Raw genomic sequence first — 10,546 nt, 5'->3', positions numbered from 1 at the left:
TCCGGGGTGGGCCTTCCGGTGGGTCTTCCGCTGATGTCACCCGTCAAACTCAAAAGGGGCATGGCGTAGCTGTTTGACGTGAGGTGGTCTAGTATTACTACTGATGATACATAAGCATTATAGTCCCACCATTAGAGCATATTTCATTTTTAAAAATGGTTTCTCAGTTAGACCAATGGAAAAGGGTGAAGCTGCCTGAAATACCTGTAACAGCCAAATTGTGTGTATGTTTATTTACTGAGCAAATCTCACTTTCAAGCAACTTGTGCATAGGATTGCAGTCTAAGGCAGACAGAGCCAGGGCAGCACTCCAGCAGCACTTCAGACTGTAATATTTTGTTTCAGGACCCATTTGTTTAAATACTGATATGAATGAGAATCTACAAAGTTGCGGTACGCACTTTTATCTTCCAATAAAGCACTAAAACTGAAAAGATGAAAATACTGTTTTTTCTAGGCCAGTAGGTTTCCCCCCCCCCAAAAAAATGGGTAGTAGTTATGATAAAAAATAGGTAAACCAGCAACTGAAAGAAAACATTTATTGAATCAAAAGTCAATATTCTCCTTTTAATATCTACAAGACAACACTGAACGTACATTATTTAAGAATGAACATAATGTACAAAAAAAAGGATGTTTGTTATAAAAATATGTCTCTTTTTTCTGGTGACTGAGCTGAAGATTCCCCCACCCCGGACAAAACAAATACTTTGTAAAATTGATTTTCAGACAGCAAGGACAAAGGTGAACATAATTCTGAAATCCTACAACCTTTTGAAGAGCATTTTTGGGAACATACACAATTGAACTCCTAAGATAGCTTTCATTAGGTAGTCATATATTAGACCAAAACTGACAAAAGTAGACTGAGCCTCATAAATCAGCATCTCCAGTTAGTGAAGATTATTTGATGGGGAATCAAACAGGATCATCTTCTGGACTCAGCTCATTGAAATGGAGTAGAGTAGAGCAATAGCTTGCACAGATGCACACAACCACTGCTTCTACTCATTTTAGAGATGTTTACACAGATGATTTCCTCAACAGATTGGGACTTTGGCAGCAGGATCTTTATCCTGGATAATTGGATCTTTATCCAATGGATGCCTTTTTGAAAAATGTTAATATTTTGAGTAGTACCAGGGAATTTTAAAAAGGTGTATATGTGATTACCTTTTATTCTGATGTTTGCCCACAACAAATTATCATTGGGAATGGAGAGAAATACTACAAAACAATGCTAATTACATAAGGTTCCTATATGAACCCTGTTGAAATGAATGGAGCATATGCAGCCAATTCCGTGCATGTGTGTGTGCTTGTCACTTTAAGAATTTCTCCAATTAGGCTCAGTAATACCACTTGCCAGTGAGGATGTTAAAAATGCATGAGGAGCATTCTAAATGTGGTTTAAAAAATATTTTGCTAGTGTTTAATCAAGTGACTTCAGCTTCTTATGACCAAGGGGGCATGAGGGTGGGGAAAACAAAAAAAAAGAAAAGGACCACTTACAGAAATATTTCAAGAACAGTGCAATATTAAAAACACAATTTTCACACTTTGTGAAAGAGGAACATGCTGTGGAACCTGAGCAAAAGGCTTTTTTACCAATATACCAAAAAGCCACCCTGTGTGTTATTTTTGCTGGCATCCATTTCTGCCAGATTACTATGTTGCTTTCAGCAACTTACATGGCCCCTAAATATTTAGTACGTGGAAACTGCCAACTACTTAGAGAGGTCAACTAAATTCCAGCTATACTGTTGCAGGCAGTTCAACATGCTGCTACTGGCAATGCTGGAATGGCCTAAAATTAAGCATTAAAAAAAGGAAAATTAAAGTAAAGAAAAAGTAGCCAACATAATGCCTTTTTAACCAGACAAAAGCGCCACCACAACATTTAGTATGTACGATACTACACTGGCTTACAATCTTGAGGTCAGCTCTTTCAATATAAATATACTGAACATTTACAACAAAATGCCTTATGAATGCAAGCTCTCTATTATTTCAAGACCAGTTGGATAAAAAACTAAGACAATGTATTTCCAAAGCAGCTAAAAGTTACAAGTCCTTTCCCCCCACAGATTAGCACAATTTGGGGCTATTGAAATACTTTTTAATCAGCAACAGTATAATCCATCTGCAAGAACAGGCATTTAAAAAAATGTTTTTGGCACCCAACAGGCCACCATACCAAGCAAATTCACAAAGCATGCATTCATATATTCTGATGATTTCTGTCTGTATGAAATGATATTGTGCTTGCAGGTCCCAGACCTTAAAAAAAAACTATATTAATAATGAGAGGTTCAACATATTAATAGGAACTTGCTTGCTTCTAATTACAGAGAAGGAAATACAGATTTTAAAAACCAACAGATGAGAATGCTGTAAACAAGGCTTTGCAAAGGAAGTACAAAAAAAGGGTCAACCCAACACCAAACTACATGTTTAGATTGCTTAAAAATATTGTTTTACAATGCTGAGAATAAATGAAAAAAGTCCCCCCAAATAATTCAACCAATACTATGTCCACAGATGTTTTGGTAGCAGTGAGATGTATGCTTGTCACTTAAAAAGCATGACAAGATCAGTCTGATAAATGTCACCCTCACAGCAGAAAAGGAATGTTTCAATGGCTTAATCACAAGGGGTGGATGACGAACCATCAACTCCTCTCATCATGAGCACAGGAAGCAGTCACCAAGGCATAGAGAGAGGAACACAGGAAAGAAGGTACAGAAATTCACAAGGACCTGTGAAGAACATAGCAACAAATGAATAAAACAAGCAAAACAACATTCACAGAATGAGGGCAGAAATATAGGTTAGAAGCAGTGGCCACTGAAAATAGCACTTGCAGCCCATGGTCTCTCAGACTGTGACACGTAGCACAACTTGTCTCATGTTGTGACATCACTGCAATGTGCGTTTCCTCACCTCCACCAGCAGCTATAAATAACGTGCAGTGGGGGCAGAGAACTGTGTGTCATATAATACCCACCCCTTTAAGTGGTCATGTGATAAAACCACATATTATTATCAGAAATAATAAATGCACTCATGTCCTATTTATGCAGTCATATTTTACTGTAGTGTTTCCCGTTGTCCCCCATTTAACTCTTGATTTTGGTACTGTTGCAAAATTCAAGGGCAAATATTTCCTACCAGGAAGAGCACAAAATGCCTAAAGCTAACTCTTGACAGACAAGTGTGTGAAATCAGTTTAACAAAATCTTTTTTTTAAATGATTGGTACTCGAAAAACTTGACCATATCACTCATTGCATAATAAGTAACACACATTTACCTGCACATCTTTCTTGTATCCGGCTCCTGGCTACTACAGATCTTTCAGATAGCAAATTTAATGAGTTAGCTATTTACAGGGGATCATTTAAAAGGAGTGAAGCAGCTTGCTTTCTGTCACTGGTAGGGAGAAGCAGACAACAGCTTTTGCAAATCGTATAATACTTACTGGAAATATGTCCCCCAGTTATCCCGCCTTTGTATCTACAAGCTGCATTTGAACGTTTGCAGACATTCCTCCTCCATAGCCTCCTTTGGACTGCATTTGATTCTGAATTGAACTCACCTAGACAAACAGGAAAAGGATGGGAAAGTAAGGTGTGCAGGCAGCCATGAACTGATGTTTCTTAAGTTCATTACATCAGTGCAAGATCATTCCCAGATTGTGGATTTACTGGCACTTTAAAACATTTGATATAGATAGTCCTTTTCCTGTAGTCGTTTACTTTTCATGAAACTTGATTGGTTTTCATGAGACTAATAATAACTCTCTATGACTCCAGTGCTGTCCCTAAGGCAAGGATGTGGAACCTGTGGTCCTCCAGCTCCAGATGTTGTTACACTACAACTCCTGTCAGCCCCAGCTAGCATAGTCAACGGTCCGGGGGAAAGCTGTGTGACTCCTTGGTCACATGAGTACCGCTTTGAGGGAAGAACACATGAAGGGGGCTTTGGTTACTTACAGCTGCAGTGTGAATGGTCTCTATGTTTGAGGTAACATCACATGAGAAGAATGGTTTTGTCGTGATTAATATTTTGTACATCATTTGATGGTGCAACCGACTGACAAGCATCCATGAACTTAAGTTATAAATATGGCTTCAAAACAGATTTTTCAGGAGAGGCAAATAAAAATGTGTATATTATAAAAGAGACCAAAAATTCTTACACAGGATATGCACATTGCAGTAATGTCTTAAAAAATAGTTCCACATAACTATGTCAACAGATACAAACAGAGGCATGTGTATAAATTTGCTTCCTGAGCAGATAGTGGAGACTCTGAATTAAGGGGAAAAATCCATCCGGTAATGAGTAGCCTGGTGGGAAGATGATTTTTTTCCTCCACCTGATCCAGCTCCTACTCTCTCTCAGCAAGGGATTTATTATATGGAATGTTAACATATCAGTTCTGTTAGATGAAATAAATACTTCTAGGATGAAATAAATAGAGATAAAAAGGTCTCAAAACGTTTATCCATAAAAAACTAGCTAAATGACATTTCTCCCTGTGATGGGCAAATCATAAATCAAAACTCCTGCAAGGAGGGAAAAACTTATTAAGGAAGCTTGCAAAAAACTCTTTGTGCAAGGAAGATGCAAAAAAGCTGGAGCATGAAGTCACTTTGCTATGACAACAATAATACTGAACATGAACTTTTTTTGATAATGCAGGAATGTTACCTATATTTTAAAATCAGATATTAGCATCTTCTTTTTTTGTAAGATGAAATTTCAAATTTGTGTATTTTTGCCATTTTTAAAATTCAAATATGTATTCTGGTCTTAATACATACATCAGGAAGATCAGATTCCTGATGCCAAAATATATATTTTCACAGGCATTATTGTTTTAGGTTATACAAACTAGTCCATACAGGCACATTGTCCACTAAACCATAGTTTAGCACCAAGTACATGAGCAGGAATGATCTGTAATAGGCTTCAAGCTTGCATGTTTCTGCTTTCCTTTTCCCACACAGCAAGGAATTCAGAAACTTGTATCTGACCATAATTTGCCATGTCATCTGGACTGGCAAAAAATTCTTAACATTAAATACATTAAATATTGTTTCAAACAAGCCATCTTTAAACTAAAGTTACAGAAGGTGGCTTGTTTTAAGATCAACCACAGTTCTGGATGTGGATGTCACAAGTTGTGGTTAATTAAAAGCTTCCAGTCCCCTCCACCCTGTGTGGGAAGAGAGGAAAGGGGGCAATCATGTGAGCCTGAGGTTTGCAGTGACTCCTTTCTGTTCATGCACTTCACACTAGACTATGATGTGATATGCACACGAGACCACACTAAGGACTTTTTCGGACGTCCAAATGCAAACATTTCAAAAATGCTGTCTCCTCTACCCAAGCAGCATAAAATGACTGAATGAAAGAGAACACTGATTTAAAGGATTTTGGGTCTGTGACTTCAGAGCAGCTCCTCCCAGTCCTGCCCCCAGTGATACAATTCCTGAGCAGGAAGCTCCAAATCCATCTAACTAATTGACTGGGCTTCCTCCATCTTTGTAAGTAGCTTTTATGTATTTTAGATATGATATTGTGCTGGAGGAACAAAAAACACAGGCAGATTACTCACCCTGTACCTGTGCAGCAAGTTAGCATCCAAAGTTGCTTTCAGATATGTGCAACTTAAGTGCTACCTCTGGCACTTAAACCTCAATTCTCAATCCCAAATCTACCCTATGTCTTAACTAGCCTGCATTATAATAATCATAGATTTGCATATACTATCTCTCCCCTCCTGAATGCAGATGTGAAGCTTTTTGCATTCTGGCTTCCAGCAAACTATGTTAACAGAGAAATGTGTGTCTTTGGGGCTTTCTACTTAGGACTATACATGTTCTTCAGAACGCCCTTGGAAAACATGTTGACCTTCAGGTCAATCCATCCAAAGAATAGTAGTGTCCTTAAAATAAATAAAAGGAGGAGGCTATAGCTGTCTTGTGTTCTCACATGCATTTTTATTACAGATTCTAACATATTTTTGCGGAAAAAGTGCTACATTTTCTGTTTGCTCCTAGAAATAAAAGAAATAAAGCTATGCTTATTATACTGTGTCCCTCCCTTTGCTTTGAATCAGTCCGTATACTATTTAGTTTCTCCACGTTGCAGGCTTTATCATATTTCATTTGTATGAATTATGTTTACTTTAACAGACATGTTTGTGCTTTAAAGATACAAGTGTATCCACAACTTTCTTAATATGGTACAGTAAGGCTGCAGTCCTATGCACTCTTACTGGGAATTAGCCTCACTGAACTCATTGAGACTTACATAGACAAGTATAGGAATGCACTGCAAGTATATATCATATATTTGGTTTTTAGTTGCCCCTAATTAGAAATGTTTAGCCCTTAATAGATGAACCATTCCTCTGTACCTTTGAGATTTCCTTTTCTCTTTTTTCTTCCAGTACTGATACATTCCCTCCTGAAAATAAATTTCCTTGTTCTTCAGTTCAAATGTCAGAGCTGCAAAATTGCATAGCCAAAAGGCATCTAGCCTAATTTTGGCTCCATCATGATAAAACTTGATAATTTATAGCAGTAGCAAATAAACCTATTTTACTTTAAAATGTAAATAAGGTTGTCAGGTCTCTGGTTTTCGCCCAGAGACTCCAGATTTTGGGAGTCTTCTCTGGGTCTCCATGTGATTCACCTTAATCTCTGGACTCTCAGCTTTAATTTTTTTTTTTTTTAAAGTAAGTTTCTACATAGTCTGGTTCACGAGATATACACCAAAATGTCAGCTGCCCCCCCACAACTTCTGTTAGAAGTCGGCTGCTCTAATCCCCACCCTTTCAGGTTTTTAGCCAATAAGTGAAGTCAGGGTTGTGATTGACAAGATATTTGCTGACCTACAGGTACTAGCTAGAACCCATTGCAAATCTTGAAAAGTTTCCTTTTCCTGTTTGTCTGTACATCAAACGTTGAGTGAGTGTACATGTTATACTTTTCTAATTATAAGGAGTCAAACAAGCTTAAATTTTCCTGGGCTGTTGAAGAGGGCAGTTTATTTGTCTAATTCATAGCCTGTTTCGAAAACCTTCCCAATATGAAATTTTAATCCATTACCCACTTTTCTGGGTGTAAAGCTGCAATGCTAATTCCACATACCAGGGAGTAAACCCTATTGAATTCAGTAGGGCTTAATTTTGAGGAGACACAGTTAGGATTGTGCTGTGAATCAATGGGACTTTTGAGTGAACATAGCAAAAGACTGTGTTGTAAAAAATTTTCTCCCTCTTCACTCGTTTTTTTAAGCAACTAGGCAGGGCTTACTTAGAATTATTATTATAATTAAAATGTATTAACCGCCCTTCACCCAAAGGTCAATGCATTTATTTGGTAGGAAAATAATACTGATTTTTTTTTTAAAAAAAGTTCTGCAATGACCAACTGATTTTGACAACAAACTATTATATAGGGTGTATGTATTTTTACATCTCCAGTGTGTGTGTATATGAAATACTTCCAACAACCCTGTAAGATTGGGTTGGAAACCAACATAGCGTACAACAAGAAATAAAGCCGTTTAAAATCCAATAACCATAAAACAAGTATAAAACAGTTACAAAACAGCTTAAAGTGGCATGATTCTGAATTTTGGGTTGGGTGAGTCAAGTTCCTTATCATTTGAGGTTGCAATCCTACGCAAGCTTCCCTGTTTGAATACATTGGGATTTGCTTCTGAGTAAAAATGCATAGGATTGCACTATAATTATCTTTACAGGTTGTGTAAATAATAAACATCTTTGACATGCATGCTTATATAAATACTTCATACTATGTCTCAATATGTATCTGATTTCACATTACGATTGTACATTATTATTTCCTCTATATTTTAAGTGTGCCCTTCTTGCTTGGGGTGGTCATGGTGCCCCTCCATTGTTTTCACTCTGAGGGGCAGATAAAGCAGAGAGATGGTGAGTAGTCCATGGTCACCAAGTAAACTTTGTAGTTGGTTTCCATTTAAAAAAATAATTAAAATGATTTATAAGCAGGCAAAGTTCATGAAGTAATGCAGATCTACACAATACATTTAAAGCACATCGAACTTGCATTTAAAGTGCATGACTTCCCCCAAAGAATCTTGGGAAGTTTACTTCCCCCCCACAGTTATAGTTCCCACCACCCTTAAAAAACTACAGTTCCCATGATTCTGTGGTAGGATTCTTGTGCTTCAAATGTGTGTTGAATGTGCTTTAAATGAATGGTGTGGATCTAAATTGAAAGCAGCAATTTTAAAAGATAATTTTTAAACAGGGGAAGGGCTGTAGCTCAGTGGTAGGGCATATGATCCAAACTCCAATCTCTGGAAAAGACTATTGCCTGGAATCCTGAAGAACCAATGCTAGTCCATGTCATCAGTACTGAGCTAGAGGGTACCAAATGGCCTGAGTTGGTATAAGGCAGAAGGAACAGTTTGTTCTTACCATAAACGGTATTTCTTCATGGATGACAAGAGGTCTGCACATGGGTACTGCAGCTCCCCTTACAGCTCAGAGACAGGAAAGTCCTCAGTAAATGTTTTTGTTGCTGAGGCTCAGTTTTCATTCTTGTAAAGCCCCTATAACATCCTCAACTTATCAGAGAAACGGAACACATAAAGAAGCAAAACAGCAGTTGAGAAGTAAACAGTAAAGTATACAGTAAACAAGTATAGAAAGGCCCATGTGGCTGAGCAGCAATGGCACTCAGTAATACTGTCCCATAAGCCATCCAAGGTAGGGAGGGCCGTGGAGACCTCTTGTCATCCATGAAGAAATACCGTTTATGGTAAGAACAAACTGTTCCTTCTCTCATGGATGACAGAGGTCTCCACGTGGGACGTACCAAAGCTATGACCTAGGGTGGGTCAAATGGAGGCAGGACCTGTTGCAGGACCCTGTGACCAAAGAAAGCTTCTGCTGATGCGTAGAGGTCAATTCTGTAATGGCATGTAAAGGTAGAAGGAGACGACCATGTGGCCGCCTTACATATTTCTTCTATGGAGGCATTAGTGGAAAAGGCCGCTGAGGTAGCAGCTGACCTGGTGGAATGAGCAGTAAGATTCAACGGAGTAGGCCGGTGTAAGGCTTCATATGCCATAGAGATGCAAGCTCTAATCCACCTTGCCAAAGTATTTCGTGACACCTTCTTGCCCAAGGTAGGGGGATGGAATGAGACAAATAAGGAATCACATTTACGAAAGGATTTAGTCCTAGCAATATAAACTTTTAGAACACGTCTGACGCCCAAGGAGTGCCACGCCCTCTCTCTAGGGTGAGATGGATTAGGACAAAAGGAAGGTAAAATGAATTCCTGCTCCCTATGGAAGGCAGAGCTGACTTTAGGAACAAAGGCTGGGTCAGTTCACAGCACTACTTTGTCCTTGTGAAATGTACACAAATGTTTCTGTATGGTGAGGGCCTGTAGTTCGGACACCCTGCGTTCCGAGGTGATAGCCACCAGGAATATCGATTTAAATGAAAGGACTCTAAGAGGAACAGACCCAAGCAGCTCGAAGGGTGGTTTTTGGAGAGTGCTAAGGACAGTATGTAGGCTCCATGACGGAAATCTATGTATTACCGGAGGGCTTAAAACAGTGGCTCCTCGAAGGAACCTTTTGACAAGAGGATGTGCAGCCAGAGATGTATCAGTGTTGGGAAGCAGGATAGATGACAGAGCTGACACTTGCCGTTTTAAAGTGTTTGGTCGCATGCCCATTTGTAGGCCCTCTTGCAAGAACTGAAGGACTTGTGTAACTGCCACTGACTCAGGAGGCGCGTTGTGTTTAACGCACCAGGAGGAGAAGGCCTTCCATGTCGACTGATAGCTTTGAATAGTGGACGGGCGTCTTGTGGACAAGATGGTATTCACTACTGTGGGCGAAATACCTAGCACTAATAGTTATTGCGCTCAATCTCCATGCAGTTAACTTGAGCCATTGTGAGTTTGGATGTATTAGAGGACCTTGATGGAGTAAGTCTTGACACACCAGAAGATGGAATGGGGGCTCTGTGCCATTTGGACTATGTCTGAGAACCAGGGACGCCTTGGCCAATAGGGCGCTATCAGGACCACTTCAGCCGCTTCTGCTCTGATTTTCTTCAGTACTCTGGACAACAGAGGAGTCAGTGGAAAGGCGTAAAGTAGGCCTAATGGCCAACTTACCACCAGTGCATCTTGCTTCTCTGCTCTGCGACTGTGAAAGCGGGAGAAGAACCTCTTTGTCTGGTGATTGTCATCTGACGCAAATAGGTCTATGTGGAACCTGCCAAATTTCGCTTGGAGGGACTGGAACACTTCCACGTTTAGGGCCCACTCGCCTGGAAAGAGCTGTTGTCTGCTCAACCAATCTGCCACAGTGTTCAGGTGACCTTGAATATAGTCTGCTGAAATTGATGACAAGTGTCTTTCTGCCCATAGCAGCATTGAAGTTGACTCGAGGTTCAGTGTTCGAGCGAGTGCCTCCCTGCTTCAGCAGATGAGCACGAGTCGACATGTTGTTGG

At 39.4% G+C, this 10,546-nt stretch overlaps 1 protein-coding gene across 4 annotated transcripts in view; it reads right to left on the bottom strand.

The window, feature by feature from the left end:
* Positions 1-525: 525 nt before the first annotated feature.
* CDC42SE2 (CDC42 small effector 2) overlaps positions 526-10,546 on the bottom strand; it is a 118,817-nt gene continuing 108,796 nt past the window's right edge. For all 4 annotated transcript variants that reach the window (XM_061625622.1, XM_061625613.1, XM_061625604.1 and 1 more), the window contains 2 exons: positions 3,481-3,597; positions 526-2,759 (listed from right to left, as the gene is read on the bottom strand). In XM_061625622.1, coding sequence (XP_061481606.1) covers positions 3,499-3,597 — 99 coding nt within the window. In that variant the 3' untranslated portion in view covers positions 526-2,759; positions 3,481-3,498. The remainder of the gene's footprint in view (positions 2,760-3,480; positions 3,598-10,546) is intronic.

This window comes from Rhineura floridana, chromosome 1, assembly GCF_030035675.1.
Source record: "Rhineura floridana isolate rRhiFlo1 chromosome 1, rRhiFlo1.hap2, whole genome shotgun sequence".
In the NCBI taxonomy this organism is placed as follows: domain Eukaryota; kingdom Metazoa; phylum Chordata; class Lepidosauria; order Squamata; family Rhineuridae; genus Rhineura; species Rhineura floridana.
This window is presented reverse-complemented; position numbering and strand designations above follow the sequence as displayed.